Consider the following 16,887-nt stretch of genomic DNA (forward strand, 5'->3'; position numbering starts at 1 on the left):
ATTAATAAAGCTCGATGTTTATTTAAAGTGCGCTCATTAAAAGCAGACTTTGTGCTCGACGAGCGAGAAGGGAAGGGAGGAAAAAGCGTTTCGAGAGAGAAAAAAAAGCGCGCCTCCTGCCGATAACGGCCTTCCACTGTTTACATTTCAACGTTACGATTGTCATTAAAAACACCGTTTCAATTGGAGCGACGGTAAATATTTTTGAACAAATATAAAAAAAAATAGATACTTGTAGTAATTGGATTATGTTTAGTTGCAGAATATTATCGTTATTAGTGTTTGATAAATGGAACGCAACGGTTTGGCCTTTCGGTATTCTTTATTTTTTTTTTCAGTGGAAAAAAGGCATTTTTCCGCGATGCCGAAGAACTCGTGACCTTCAGTGTTTTACTGCCAGCTGCTTTCAAACGGGAGACGCCACGAAAGAGCCACCCTTTTTAGGATAACGCGGTATAAGCACGAGGGGGAGGCGCGCACATGGTTCCAAATAAAACGAACAATTTAACTGTTATGCAACAGAGGACACCCACCCTTGCAGAAATGTAGGTTTTCCGACGTAAACCGGATCAATTCTTGTACACATTACGTAGAGGTCGCATTTTTTTTTGCTTGTTTTTTTCTTAATAGAAACGTTGCTTCCACTTGAGTCTTGGTGATTTACTATTTAACTAATAAAAGCTGTGTAGTAATTTTTCATTACATAAATAGCCGTTAGATGCAGTGCAATAACGTGTTAAGATATCCAAAGACATGACACGTAAATGTACTTATGATACATTGAATTAAGTAAATAACATAAATTAGAATACATTCATAAATTACCGATAAAATCAGAGACATGACTGGGAATCGTTTTTAACAGTGTAATACATCATGTATTCCCTTTCCCCTCAAATTTACAAACACACTTTAGTATTTTGTCTTATAAAAAAGTTAGTCAATAATATCCTTCAATAAAATTAGATTTCATAATTTCAATTTTTTTAAACAATAAAAAAGTTATAAAATATACGTTTTAAAATAATACTGATTTAATTATATAATCCTATAGGATTTTAAGATTTAGTGATATTAAATAGCAATTTTATACATATTTGCTTTTCATTACAGAAATAAACCAATCGAATGCATTACTTTAAATCTTATAGAAATCTTATTATCTTGAATTTTGCGAAATACTATAATATGGCGGATATATCCGCCGCTCGTCTGAAAATGGTTAAACACATATTACTTGGATAGTATAATGTAATGAGTAGTTTAAGAATGATGTACTTGTATGATTCACTTATTTTAATAGAAATTACTTGGCAATAATATCCTTCAATAAAATTAGATTTCATAATTTCAAATTTTTTAAACAATAAAAAAAGTTATAAAATATACATTTTAAAATAATACTGATTTAATTATATAATCCTATAGGATTTTAAGATTTAGTGTTATTAAATAGCAATTTGCTTTCCATTACAGACATAAACCAATCGAATGCATTACTTTAAATCTTATAGAAATCTTATTATCTTGAGTTTTGCGAAAATACTATAATATGGCGGATATATCCGCCGCTCGTCTGAAAATGGTTAAACACAAATTACTTGGAAAGTATAATGTAATGAGTAGTTTAAGAATGATGTACTTGTATGATTCACTTATTTTAATAGAAATTACTTGGCAATAATATCCTTCAATAAAATTAGATTTCATAATTTCAATTTTTTTAAACAATAAAAAAGTTATAAAATATACGTTTTAAAATAATACTGATTTAATTATATAATCCTATAGGATTTTAAGATTTAGTGTTATTAAATAGCAATTTTATACACATTTGCTTTCCATTACAGACATAAACCAATCGAATGCATTACTTTAATCAAGATACCGTAAATGAGTGTTAAGGCCATTTCATATATGTAAGCTCAGTGACTGACTTAGTACATAATAAAACTTTAATGAGGCCTTTTAGAGGTCGTAAACAAAGATAAAACTTTTAATATCCTCAAACTTTATACATGGTTATACAAATTTTAGAAACATCATTCGACCCCTGAAATGCATATTTATAATTTTTACCATAGCTTTAAAAAAAATCTATTTGTTAAAATTTAGATATGAATGAAGAAAAAAAAAATTAATATATAATTTATATTTGGAATACTTTATGCAAGCGTTATTTTAAGCGCTTGTAAAGTTACGTAAGACGTGAAAACAAACTTCGCGTTATTAATTTGAAATGTAAGATGAATGGAGCGTGGGTTGATTGCAATCCCGACTGGGATTCTTTGCGAGATCTTTACTCAAGTTAATACCAGTTTATTTATAGACAAAACATAGTTAAAAAAAAAAGTTCGAAACTTCTCCAATTACGAATGCAATCTGCGAGTAGATACCTAAAGGTTGTTGATTTCAATTAGCTTTAACCTTTCCTCTTGTTTCTATGAAGAAGGAAAAAAAAAACTGTTTTACAGTGCCCACTCGTCGCGACCGGAACCGTTTCACCCGATCGCCCTTGAACCCCTTTATGCAGTAGTAATTGAATCAACCATTTGTCCAAGAAGTCTATGGAATTGCATATTCGACGTAACATGAATATTCGGTCGCATTGCGAACAGTAAAATATGCAAGTTTAATCATTCCCACATCATAATGTAAACCCGAGATCGGCTAATTATCGAATTGAGGAATTCGCAGCACGATCGTAAATTAATCCAAGCAAGATGTGAGGATGAAATAAGTTTCTCTACGATACCGATGCCAGTTGCGGTGGAACCGTGTCTGTTCAACAAGAGAACGAATGAGAGAGAACTTATCTAATCTGCTTCGAGCAATAATAATAAATATGTGGAGACGGAGTATTTATACTGTAGTACGTATAGTATAAGTAACCTAGGCCGTGGATGCACGTTATAACGGATAAAATAATTGTATGCATGCGTGAAGATATAGCGGAATCCATTTAATGCCTCCATCCAGTCGGAAGAGAGTTATTGGTTGCATGCGAATTGTTTCGTCTTGTATACTCTTGTCTAGTCTAGTCTACTGTAGTCTAGTCGGGGCGACGCGATGATGTTGGAAAATAGGAAGAGTGGCGACTCCTGGTTACAAATCAGGTGTTCCAGCAGTTCACATAACTGGCTTTTGATATCAATAAAGAGCGATGAATGATGTTGTACTTACGATGTCGTGACCCTGGGTGCCTCCTTTGACAACCTCTGGCGCCATATACTCTATCGTCCCGCAAAACGAGTAGGCCCGTTGATCCGCATCCCCGGTTCGAGGTAGTTCTTTGCTCAGACCGAAATCTGTCAGCACAATATGCCCCGTCTCATCCACCAAAATATTTTCCAATTTGATATCTCTATAGATGATTCCCAACTGAAAGAAACAAAAAAAGACAAAACATTAGCTACAAATTAACAATCAACTTTTCTCATTACATTAAAGATTCAAATAAATCATACAATATTCTAGACATTTGGTAAAACCCCAATTGATTCATTATTAAGCAACGCAATTGTTTCTCGTTAAAACACTTTAAATTTAGGTCAAGAACTCGAGTCCAAATTTATCATTTAATACTTATTAAATATTCTCTCTTTTTTTTTTGGTAATTTTCGTTTTACAAAAAGCGAACGCTTCATTAAAATCAGCGTTCTTTAATAAATTACTTTCCAATCCAAACGAATACCAATAACCAATCCTACATGAGAATTATTTTAAATTTTCATTTATTTGTCTTTGCACTTTCACTTAGATGCAAAAAAAAAATAAAACTTTAGAGACGAGGATGGGAAAATTTAATTTTAATAAAGTATTTAACATTTTACGTTAATTAAAACTGCAAATGAAACAGGAATAAAAAAGGAAGGTTGCGTAATTAGGAATGCATCATTCCAATTCTGAAGCTTTGCTTTCACTTTCGTGGCAATAATTTCGATAAGAACAATCCAAACACGATATCATTTCAACAAAACGAAAGTGAAAATCTCGCGTACAAATATTGAATGGCAAATATGCAACAAGAAAAAAATAATAAATAAAACAAATCCGATGCACATATTTCAATATTATCCATAAATAAATTGGAAAATACGCGAAATTGCTTGAAATCAATGCGAATCATAAATTTATTATTTTTTTGTTAATAAATTAATTCGTTTAATTTACACATTTCTACATTTATTTATTAGTTTCGTAATTTTCGAAATGCGTCCAATAATTACAAATAAAATAATTTATCATTTTAAGTTTTCTCATGTAAATAATAAAAATCTCTTCGATTTCAAGCAAAAACTTCTTCTTTCGGTTTGATGACATCACATCTCTTGTAATTCTTTGTTCTTTGTATTTCATTCTACTACATTTAAAGACTTTCACTGCACACGACGATCTGACTTTCATATCTCGTAATTTTAGCCTTAAAACCATATTATATTAATCGAGTGTAAGAAAAATTTTAAAATAGAAATGAAAAATCAATAGGTTTTATCTTAATTTTGTCGAGATATTTATGTACAAAAAATTAGAAATCCTATTATCTTGAATTTTGCGAAAATACTATAATATGGCGGATATATCCGCCGCTCGTCTGAAAATGGTTATACACAAATTACTTGGAAAGTATAATGTAATGAGTAGTTTAAGAATGATGTACTTGTATGATTCACTTATTTTAATAGAAATTACTTGGCAAGTATAGCGTATTAAGTGGTTTAAGGATGGAATAAAAAAATATTAAACAACTAAATGAGTATATGAAGTAAGTTAAATAACGTTGCTAATGTAGCATGAAACAGAAAGTTGCAAAATACTTAAATATGTAGTTTTTTCTGCTTCGTTCTTTCTTTGTTTTGTAATCCATTAGTGTACAATTATACGAATTATTATAATATACGTGGCTTAATTCTTCTTCAAATTCCACACGCCGAAGAATTACTAATTTAAATCTCGACGGATTGTAAGAATACAACAGTAAAAAAAAGCAGCTCCAAGAAACAGCTGTTTTTTCAAACACATTTCACTGCCAAAAATAACACGACATATGCCAGAGGCGATTCGTGTCGACATTTGCTTTGGAATTATTGTTCGAATTAGACGTCCTCAAATTGAGTTAAACGTAACGAAACGAACCGATTTCCACTGAAATGATGATAAGTGTTATCTACTTGCATATCATTTCATCAATGTGCTAAAAAGTCTACGTTTATACAAACACGATGTTTGTTATTAGCACGACGATGTGTGCATTTTATATATCAAACAATTAGAACGAATCTGGGGAGCTTCAATTCGCAAATTCATCGATCTCTTGCTTCGGCTTCCCCTTTTTCGTATCCCTGCGGTTTGTTGTGTGCTCTCGTCCTGTTCCTTTATTTTTTTTTTCATCCAGGATAATGAGGGTGCGGGGGTTGGGTTCTGCAACCTTTCGTGTCGCCGGATAATGGAGATAACGGGATAACAGAGGACCGGATAATGTTTCCACTCTAATTACAACAAGGCGGTTAATCCTTTAAATTAGGTCCTAATATTAAGTTAACGCCGCAAATTCAAGAATTCATTTGCATTTTTAACGCACCTTCTTAAGATTTACGTTTCCGCCGAACACAATGCACTTATTATAAAACGCCGTTAATTTTACCGAATCCAGTACATTACTTATTTGTAGTTAAACTAATTATAAACATAAGTTTTATACTATAATTAATTGCAATTATCTTTAAACTAATAATATTAAATTAAATTCACTTGTTAATTTTATATGTAAAATCGCGCGTGTGTATCTTTGATTGGAATCAAATTGAAACGAAAACTTTTAGTACTTAGTAGAGGAGGCAAGTATATAATATATTTTAGTAAAACAACGTTTTAAGTGGGTTGCCGCATTATTGCCGAGTGTGAGTAATCTTTTGTAAGTTAATTGGTGTTTAAGAAATGTTAATGAAATCCTTATTTATGAATACCCAACCTCGCCTCGCGTTCCTCATAAATATTTGATGATCCTTCGCCGCGATCCGCAATTTGTCGTGTTTTCAACTAAAGATTTTATTTTTTTTTAGAAATTTTATTTGAAACATTAAATTATAATTTAATTACCAATTATTTGCCTATAATTAAATATTATTTAACTATATTTATTGTGTGAATACTTTAATAGTAAATCGGTATATTAGTTGACTTATCCAAGTTTTGTACGTTGCTTAACTCTCATAAATTGATATTTATATGTAAGTCTTTAGGTTCATCTTGTTGTATACTGAATGATCTTCAATCAAAATATACCATTAAGAACGACTAGTGTCGTATTCTTAATTTAGATAATACCATCGAGTGGGAGAGATGTAACGCGATAAAAATAAGTCAAAATTCGCGTGGGCATCCAGAGAAGATCCGAGCACAAAACCCATGGAACGTGCACCACGTGGGTGTACGACAATAACGATCTGGAGGAATTAGCGAATCGAAGGAAGTGCAGATGTCGAAGAAAAAAACCCAATTAAAATAGAGTAGTAATTCGAAAATCCGAGAGTTGAGCAGCTATTTTTATTCGATCCTAGTCGATAGAGAATGAGAGAGAGAAAAAAATAGAATATAGAAAACCAGATTCGTTGTATTAGCTGTTAAAAAAAGAAACGTTCGAGACCAAAGGTGTCCCGTGTTGAGTAGGTTAGTTCTCTCTTACTTGGTGCTCTGTGGTCAGCCTTGAGATACCAGCGAAACGTGTTCCAATATTTTGGTGACCTTATCGCGTTATATAAATAACGCTTTTTGGCTGCGCTCGAAGCGCACGCTTTTTTAGCGAATCGGACAAAGCCAAATAATATAGCTTCATACATTCATCAAAAATTGAAACGAAAAATTTTGTACGTATTTTCATTTCGACGCCACGAATTGTTACAAAAGATCCTTACGACATGAGCATGACGCGAAGGAAAGAGATAGATGTAGAGGAGAGAAAGCGAGAAATGTTAATTGCGATTGTTACCTCGACAAGGACGTTCTTCTAATGCTATTTGAAATTTACAACAACAAAAAAACGCATATTATATAAAGATTGGAAACTTTGCTTGATATTAATAATGCTTAATCGACTGGTTACTAGTAGCATATCTGCACTAATTGAGATGTTTGCGTAACTACTAAATCATCTAATCTGTAACGTTACGAAAAGAAACTTGATTAGAGTTTATCACTAAAAAGCAACAATTGCAAATGCAAAATCATCAAAGATATACATTTCTTTTTAAGTTTACTTATAATTTAAAGCATTAAAAAATTCTACAAAATATTAACATCCTATCAAAAATCTCTATAATTTCAGCAGTTTTTTTTTGTTCATTTATTTTACAAAATTAACAAAATTAATTAAAATTAATGATGTAATTTTCTGTTGCCATTAATTTTTTTATCGCATCAATGAAATAGTAATTACATAATTGCATCAAATCTTCTACAATTTGAACATCATTTAATTGATGAAAAACTGAAGAAAAAATGCATTAAAGAAAAAATGTATATGTTAAATTTACTATGAAGAGATGTTAAATTGATCAACTGGTGGCCTACCAAAAAACCCATCTACTCAGTGGTTTGCGTAATATAAAAAAAAATGCTCCAATCTATTTACTAGAAACTATATTAAAATTAAAATAATCTGTGCTAGTTTATATTTGTAAAAATAATTCAAATTTTATCAATTACCATTATTTTTTTTATAGTATAGCAAAGAGCTAACAAGGTTTAATTAAAATGTATATTGAATGATGTAATTCCTTATTAAAACTGCGTTAAAAAGCAATATTTGAGTTTTTCGTTGTATTTGATTACATCGAGACCGAGAAGCAGTTAAGCGTTTTTCAAGGTGCGCGTTATGCAACTTTGGAAGTGCACCGTTAATTCGGGTACCACGATTCGAGACCGAGACGATTCGTTTTATTCTCGACTCTGTTTTGGTTTCTTCTTCACGGACGATTCGACTTCAAGCCTATCAACGTTTCGGGCGATGCGTTGCATACATTACCGACTTCTCCAAGAATATACACACGAATGTCTTCTTGTACTCTTCTTCTTCGGTAATCTGAAATGAATACTCTCCACTTGCAGCGCGACTAGTGTAATTAATTAACACCGGTTTTTATATTCCGTTGCTTTTTTCTTTCTTGATTGTGCTATGTTTACAGTCGGAAAGACTTCGCCCGTGCAGCCTTGGGTTCTGTAAACATTATTTATTCTATGTTTAAAGTAGCTCCCAAAAAAACAACTCGCCTATACAGAAAATCTTATTTAATCTACGTATAATTGTACATTATTTATCCATAAGCATTTCCTTCTAATTCACAGTCAAATATTTAAATTCATTGCAATACGCGCGTCAATAGATTAGAACAAAAAAAAAGACCTATAGTAAAGGTCACACACGTTGCATATTTGTATTGAAATAAAATGTACATGTTTTCAGTTTTAAATTAAAGAAATTAGATTACACATCTTCGTGATTAAAAAAATTAAACAATTAAAAAGAAAAACTTACTACACCAAATAGTTTATATAATGGAATGTGGGAAATTAGCATATGCATCATTTTAAATAAAATACCAACGAGTTATGTAAGAATGCGTTAGAGCGCGATCTAGTATTACTAAAACAGCCAGTTAAAAATAAATTTTTAAATTGCGAACAACTTTTCAACGTTGTATAAAATTTACTACTACCAAAAGTTTCAAACATAAAGAATTTACAAAAAAAATATAATAAGCCTTTTTTTGTAATTATATAAAAATTTGTTATAAATTATATAATTTTATAATGAGTTATTTTTCCTATTGAAATTAAAAACATAAAACACTTTTTATTTATTTGATCCAAGATTTTTTTTTCTTATTTAATAAAATGTTTTATAATTACGAAAATCATCATTTTTAATTAATTATATATTTTTTTTTTGTAATAACGAGTTGTTATTATATTCCTATTGAAATTCAACGGAGCGTTAAATGCTGAAGCAACAATATTATTAAAACATTGGAGTCAAGATTAAAGCATGAATATAAAGCAATTGTTGTTTATGAAAAAAATTTGAAAAGAAACGAACGGATTTGCGAACAATGCTTCGCGCACCGAACGATCATCGTTCTGGATTATAATTATTTGTTTAAAGTATATAATTACAATTATTTGATGAATCTCTCCTAATTATTTTAGAATCGTTGAAAAAGAAACCACACGATGCTTCGCGCTTTTGTGCAAATCCACATCGACCTAAATACCGTACCTTGAGCAACGTATTGTTCGCTTCATGTAAAAGATAATATGATATTATTTCATAGGTTAACTAACATTAGATAATGTTATTATGCTTACATCTAGAAAACAAACTAAAAAAATCTAAAACCTATTTAGAATTTGAAACTTATGACATGATATAACGCGATCAAAAGGTTAAAACCAGATGGAAACAATACAGAAAGTAAGAATTAGTTAAGACTTGAAGTCCATACAAATATTTTAACTGTAAATTTGATTGACTACTTTTAAATTGCAATTATGTAATTTTTCGTTAACTGTGAATGAATTTCCTCGATTCTCGCTAATTTGTAAATAATATAATAATATTACGTTATGTAATAGAAATAAAGTTGAGATGTATCAAGTGCCGAATTCCACGTGTAATATTCAGTATTGTAGAGGCATACGCGACGTGCAGAGACAGGCAAAGACATTGCTCATAGAAACCAGTTTAGAGTTAACGAAACAACTGCACTTTGATAAATAACACTATTAAAGGCCACGTACAAACAAATATTACACTACAACTTTATATCATATGCAAATTATACAATAAATATTTTGTCATATGAATACGCAATAAATATATAATTAATTCGTTCGTAAAGTGAGAACAAATTAAGATTATATAAATAATAAAACGAGATTTACTTTTTTCCACAAGATTTTAAATTCCATTACTGTTGGAAACCGGACTAATCGAGGAACTAAATAAAGAAAACACCAAATATTTATGTTATATTGAATCCGGACTGATTGAAAACGCACTATGCGAGGTATTGAATAATCATGTTGTAGTGAAAAAACATTTTTTTTACATAAAATAAATTATTTTAATAGAAAAAATCTACAATGTTTTTGTGCTAGTAAATATTGTATTTAAAATGTTATTGTGTTACGGATCGCAGACAAAATTGTCAATTGCATGTAATTCGATGTATTCGATTAATTTAATTCGAATTACGCGTAAAATTGGTGCTTAAATGGAATAAATAAATATGTAAATAATTGCATTCATAGTTCAGAACTTCCGTTCGCAAATTTATTATCCATTTGAATAATTGCACAATTGTTACATTTATTATTTACACACGTAAATTATTTTATTTGTTCAATTACATTATTTTTTTATACTTGTATTCAATGTGTAAATCAATGTCATTCGATTTTATTAAAAATTTATATTATTTTTCCTAATGTTCTAAGAACTAATCCAATTAGAAGGAGACATCCCACTGGGTCTGATTATTTGCATTCGATAGTGAAGGAAATCCAATAGTTAATTGCGGAATCACCATAAAGTGCTTAATTTACATGACACAAGGAATTGGAGTGAACCAAACAAATCAATAAAGGATACGCGGTTCTAATCCTTCAGGATTATCAAACAATACATTAAATATTTGAAATATTCCAAATATTTTATCAAAACCATAATTTTTTTTTGTTAAATTATTTGAATACAAAGTGATTTATTAATAATGAAAGTATAATTATAACCAAAAGTTAATAATTTTATTGAAATTTAAATATATTGTAAAGAAATTTTGGATGACGAAAAAATTAAAAGTTTTATGTTCATAATTAACGATTCAAATATAGACAGAAATTGCATCATTGCCCGTATAAATACCAACATAGAAATAAGTATTTGCTCCAATTAAGATCTTATATAAATTATTAATAAAAAAAATAAACACTGATAAGTGGTTGATGCAACATCTAGATCAATAAAATCATGGGTAGCAGCTGCACACATAAATACAGTTTTCACATAACCCTCATTTTATTGAAAATCTGGAAAAGTTACAGCAAATTTATTTTAATTCAATTGTAAATTGATACAATAAAACTTACTTTCCAAATCACAAAATTTATTAGATTTTCAATATAAATTTTTCATAATTTTGAAATTCTGCAATTACATTTTTTTAATAAATAAAAGTAAACGAAGAGATGTAAAAAACTCATTCAAGTGAATTAATTAGAAGCTTTATGTATCATAAAATGATCAATTAAACGTAATGTGTTTGTAACTGTATTCTGACTGCATTCAAGATTGTTTTTGAACAATCACGAATTAAAGGAAATTAAAAGGAAATAGAGAAGCTTTGAGAATAATAAAAACAAACTGAAACTATTGTGTCCAAAAGTAACAAAACTATACTGGTCTTGAATATAATTTTATCCTAACGTGCATTGTTTGAAAGTCAATGTCTCCTATAAGTCAACGAACTCCTTAAATTCCTCACTTAGTAACGTTTGAAAATCACATAAAAAAATTAAAATAATATTCGAATTATCAATAATGAACGCTCTAAAATTTGCTTATGTTCATATATATATATATTTTTTTTCATTTTATTTATTTATTTATATAATCGTTCTGCCATTCTTGCGCTTCGACGATCATTTCCGAACGGACTGAAACTTGTTTGCAATGCAGGCAAGAAACGGATCGCGTTACAAAATTAGAATAATATCATGTAACACATATTCCATATGGAAGCGCGCACACACACAAAAACACGGAGATAAGAAGGTAGAGCTGCGATAATGAGGTTTGTACATAGACGGACGGAACGGAATTCCATTGTTACCGATTCACACCGAAAAAATAAATATCAAATAAGAATTTAAACAAACCAAAAAAACTGGTTGATAGACCTTTGGTAAGATCAATAATTAGAATTATCAATGATTTTTTGCCACACGAGTCAACATATTTGTTTACAGATGTACAGCAGCGACCCAATTGCTAAGAATAGTTCACCAGTTCCTCGCTTTTATACACGGTGACAGCTGTCATTTCGTAATACAATATTGGTCGAAAACTTTAGGTTGGGAAACGTTGGTTTAGAGTATTAGATATATAATTGGTGGTAATAAATCGTTTAGGAAATTGTAGTTGCTGTAGTTATTGTAATTTTAAATAGGAGCGATTAAATGGAATTTATTGGTGAGCGCTTTTTGTCGAAGTCTGAGAGGAGCTATTACCGCGATCGCAGCAAGTAATGGCGGAATGATGTGCAATAATTTGTCTTCGTTATTACGTGGAGCGTACAGTAAATAAAGCAGTCTGTGCGCGCCCGTGGATATTCCGTTTGGAGTTCGAGGTTAATTAGATTTAATTCGCTGGCAAAAATCGGGTCTCTCTCTCTCTCTCTCTCCATCTCTCGCGTGTTTCGGATGCATTTGCAAGCTAACAGCCACCTAAGTTATTTACTTATTTCTGGTCCTTCCCTCCCCGTCCGTTAACTTCTCTCTCTCTCTCCTTCCTTTTTTTTTCACTTTAGTTCGGTGGTGGTGGTTCGTTTCGAAACTTCCCTCCCTGTTTAATATGCGTATCCATTACGAACCAGAGGAGGAACATAAAAACGGCAAGGAGAATCGCTCCATGCCCTAACCCCGCCGAATATGTATATGTATATATATAAAGTATATATGTATATAGAATGTGCTTTCTATGTCGTCTGCCTTGTGTTTTTAACCCCCGATGGTGGGTAACGCACTCGTCCAGGGTTCCACTACTACAGCGCAGGGGGGTAAAGGTCTCTAACCCCGTCGATAAAATTCTACCCGTCGACACGAAATTTCATCAAGCGTATATTATTTATCATTCGCCACCCCATATTTCCATTATTTTATTCTGCACTCGTTTCGTGGTAGTAATCCGTTTAATTACAATTAGCCATTATTATGTAAGTCTATTTCTGTTCGAGGAGCTTTCCAGATTCCCGCAAATACACAACAACAACACTTCATTCGGAGAGTATTGAACTTGTTTCCATCGAAGTTGCTCCGAGGCAGATGGCTGCTGCTGTTGCTGCATGGGTCTGCTACGCCCGATGTCAGCTGTATTGGGATTCTGGTACAGTGGCATAGCCGTTAGTTATTCTTTTCATCCTCTCTCCAAACGAGGCTTTCTTTCGGTTCCGATCAACCCAAATTGATTGCACCTAGCGCATCGCAGATTACATCTCCATTGTGCTTATTCAATCCTGATAAGTTTGTTCTTTTTCATAATAATTGTAAACATCCCATTACATCAGTTTGCTAAACATCGCAGCAATAAGTTAGTAAACCTATATTTTATGAAATATTATTTATTTATATTATTATTTATATACACTGTAAATAAAAAATCAAATTACAGTTGAATTTAAATTTTCCATAAAGAAACAACACTTTGCTATAAACAAGTAATATTTGTAGTAAGAAATTTACAGAAGTAATAATTTAATTTGAATTACCTGAATAAAATTTGATATAGAAACAATGTAATTTCATATGGAAATGTTAAACTAAAGAATTGTTTTTAATTTCCTAGAAATTACTTTTTTTTTCGACAATGCGCGCTACTTTGTAGTTAGCTGTAAATTAATAGACTACAGTACTACGAATAAATTGAAGTTGTAAGAATTAAAACTTTAATTGCAGTTCAGAGTAACACCAGTTCAAAGGTCTACTGTTTGGAATGCACGGTCAAATTGTTTGTACGTGTTATTTCAGTAACAGTGCACTTCATTGATTCAATCAAAACGGCTTCACGATTTGTAATTGTTAATTTATAAGATAAGAGCGATAAAGTTTTTAATTAAATGAGACTTTGTTGCAAACTGTCGATGATTTGCGACAATTGAAAGCAAAAGCATTGAAGCTAATTGACGACGGATTTAATGAAAACCTTGGGAGCTGCGTGTGTCCGGCATAATGTTGCCAACGTTAAATACGAAGGGGGGAGCAACCAAAAGTTTGCGGTTTTGCTACATCGTATCCATGTTATGTTATGTTCAAAGTTTCGGTGTTGATTGCTTACGTCCACCAGAATGTTACCAAAATTTTGGAGAACTCAACTTCAGATGTTACAGATTGACGATTTAGACAAAAACTAACAATAATTGAAAACAATTTCGATTACGAAAACTACTAAAGTTATAGTGTTTCCTCGATCTCGAAGAATTGATGTAAATGAAGAATTTAAACCAATTTCGATTAAGAAAAGCATTAAAGAAAAATTGAAGAAGTTCTATTTAATCTTTGCTTTGTTTTCAGTATTTCCTGAATCACGAAGAATTTAAACCAATTACAATTAAGAAAAGTACTAAATATAGAATGAAGAAGTTGCTTTGTTTCAAATATTTCCTGAATCACAAATTTGGCGAAACAAACTACGTATGTTATTAAACAATATATTCTTACTATCTTTTGTCATGACTCATACACCATGGATAAATGTTTCTTCCTACATTGGCTTTAGGAAACGAAAATCCTATTGTATTATTTATATTTAGTTTGCAAGAGTTAACCGTTGTAACAGTAACAATACTAATTGAAAGACAAAAAAAAATAACTGTAATGCAGCAAGCAATGATAGTGAATGGAAACAATGGTCAATGACTACTATTACATTTAGTTAAACTAGTTATAATTAATTATGAAAATTAATAACAAATATCAAATTGAAAGTGATTTTGATTTAAATAATGATGTGAAAAGCAATGAAAGATAATTGGAATTGTGTAAAGTTTGAATAAAACTGTGGGGTTAAGGCATTTCGAGTGTAGAGTAATTCCGAGACTTGATGTAAAGCCTAATATTAATTATAGTGGATTCCATCTAATTCTGAAACATTGTGTTTACTGTGCTCGCATTTCCACCGAAATGGAATGGGAGTGAGCGAGAGAGGAAAGATGAGGCGTGTAGAAACAAACTCGTGGAGAAATAAAATGAACGAAAAAAAAAAAGGCGAGAGCATAATACATACACACACACAGTGAGACAAATGAGCACACGTGAAGCCTTGAATTCCAGCCAATGCCACGACAATTGCTTCACATTTTATGCAATAGTTGTAATACAAATTAGATAAATCGAGATAATGGAGCGAAATAAAAGCAAAGAAGAAGTAGGTTCATCCCTCTTCTTTCATCTTCATCGTCGCTTCCTTCCATTTACGTTTTTAAATTCTTTATTTCTACAGCATGTTTTCTCTCGTCCGTCTACTGTCTACGGGTACGGCTAACAGCTTCCCTTCTTCATCATTGGGGGAAAGAAAAGCAGCTGTCGTCGAACTCCTTAGCAGCCTCCGAGATAAGGGCCAGTATCGCTTCGGAACCTGTGTGCACATTCTGTAACACCTGGCCCGCTCCTCTACTGGCCGTGTTGTTGCATACAAAAGAGATACAGCATCCGAATGTTTTCTGACCTTAGCTCGCGATATTTTTGGACGGCCGCCTTAAATATGTGTTAAATTTACCAGCCGCTGTTTACTTTCAGCACCGGACTTGCATAATACCGGGTTGAGAAGGAGGAGGAGGAGGAGGAGGAGAAAGATCAGCACCCGAAAAAACCAGACAAGAGGAGACACATCTCTCGGAACGACCGGAAAGGTCGCAGCACCACGCAAACACTTAATAGTTGAGACCAGGAATGCGGAACGATAGTGAAAGTAGGATCGGGATTGTTCTCTAACGCAGACTTTACTAGCTGGCATTGTTTCTGAATCTGTTGTTGCGACAAAGGCATCTCTTTCTTTCCGTGCGATTTCGGTTCGTCCTTGTGCCACAAACCCATCGCAGCGACGACGTGTCATAATTAAAAGAGTAGAGTGAAGAAGAAAATATAAAAAAAAGGATGATTCTTTCCCGGCGAGACGTCCTTTGATGGATGGAAGAGAGCCACCATCGATTTTCCAAAGGGGTGGTCGTGCTTGTGTGTCGGCGGCGTCTCTTAATCCGTGGACGCATCAGGTGTCAGCTCTACGACCTTGCTCAACCTCAACAATTTAAATGTTTACACGCGCCCGACATTGCGTATCATCGAAGGATCGCTTCTGTTGTGCTTGTTGATACAATAACACACACACAAATAAAATTAAAAAAAAGAACGACAACGATAAAGAAGAGGCTATTGCGCGGGACGACCTGGTTCCAATCCATTTAGGTTATTTGTGTGATCATCTTCTTCCAAAGCTATTTTCCTTTTTCTTTCTTGCCGCATCAGAAATAAAATCAACGCACGAAAATGGGAACGTCCGTAATTTATTGAAATGCATTCCCCCCTCAACGCCAATTACTCGTTTTTTAATTACACATTAATTTTAATTCACAACCTTCGTTTTTTTCTTCTAAAATTTACACATGTTTCCAACAAAACAAAAAACATAATTACTCCACGTGAACAATCACCAAATCATCTATTTTTTCTTATAATTGCTAATCCATTTATTTTTCCTTTGCCTGCAATTCCAAGCAAGAAATCTTTCACTTAACTTTCTACGATTGTTACCCGCTTAAGTTGGCCAGTAAATCACTCTGAATACTACAAAAAAATACAATTAATTATACGCATTTCATTATTTCTCCGACTTTCTTCGGTTTTATCCTATTGATCCTGCGTAGGAACAACAGCTGGATAGGAATGGGAATGCGATTTTCACGAGGCCTTGACTAATAATATATTTTGAGATATGCGATAAGTGTGTGCACACATACACGAGCACGATCTACGGACTTGAACTTTAACTTCCCTCATACAATTTGAAATTAAAATTCGAAAAGCTTCGAACTATGCGGGGAAAAAATAATATGTAATGGG

The 16,887-nt window shown here is 32.1% G+C and overlaps 1 protein-coding gene across 1 annotated transcript in view; it reads right to left on the reverse strand.

The window, feature by feature from the left end:
• LOC108558195 (ribosomal protein S6 kinase alpha-5-like) overlaps positions 1 to 16,887 on the reverse strand; it is a 69,771-nt gene that overhangs the window by 19,521 nt on the left and 33,363 nt on the right. The window contains exon 5 of the mRNA XM_017915028.1: positions 3,184 to 3,381. Within this exon, the coding sequence (XP_017770517.1) occupies positions 3,184 to 3,381 (198 nt within the window). The remainder of the gene's footprint in view (positions 1 to 3,183; positions 3,382 to 16,887) is intronic.

The sequence above is a fragment of the Nicrophorus vespilloides genome, unplaced genomic scaffold, assembly GCF_001412225.1.
Source record: "Nicrophorus vespilloides isolate i.1.1-1 unplaced genomic scaffold, Nicve_v1.0, whole genome shotgun sequence".
Taxonomy (NCBI): domain Eukaryota; kingdom Metazoa; phylum Arthropoda; class Insecta; order Coleoptera; family Silphidae; genus Nicrophorus; species Nicrophorus vespilloides.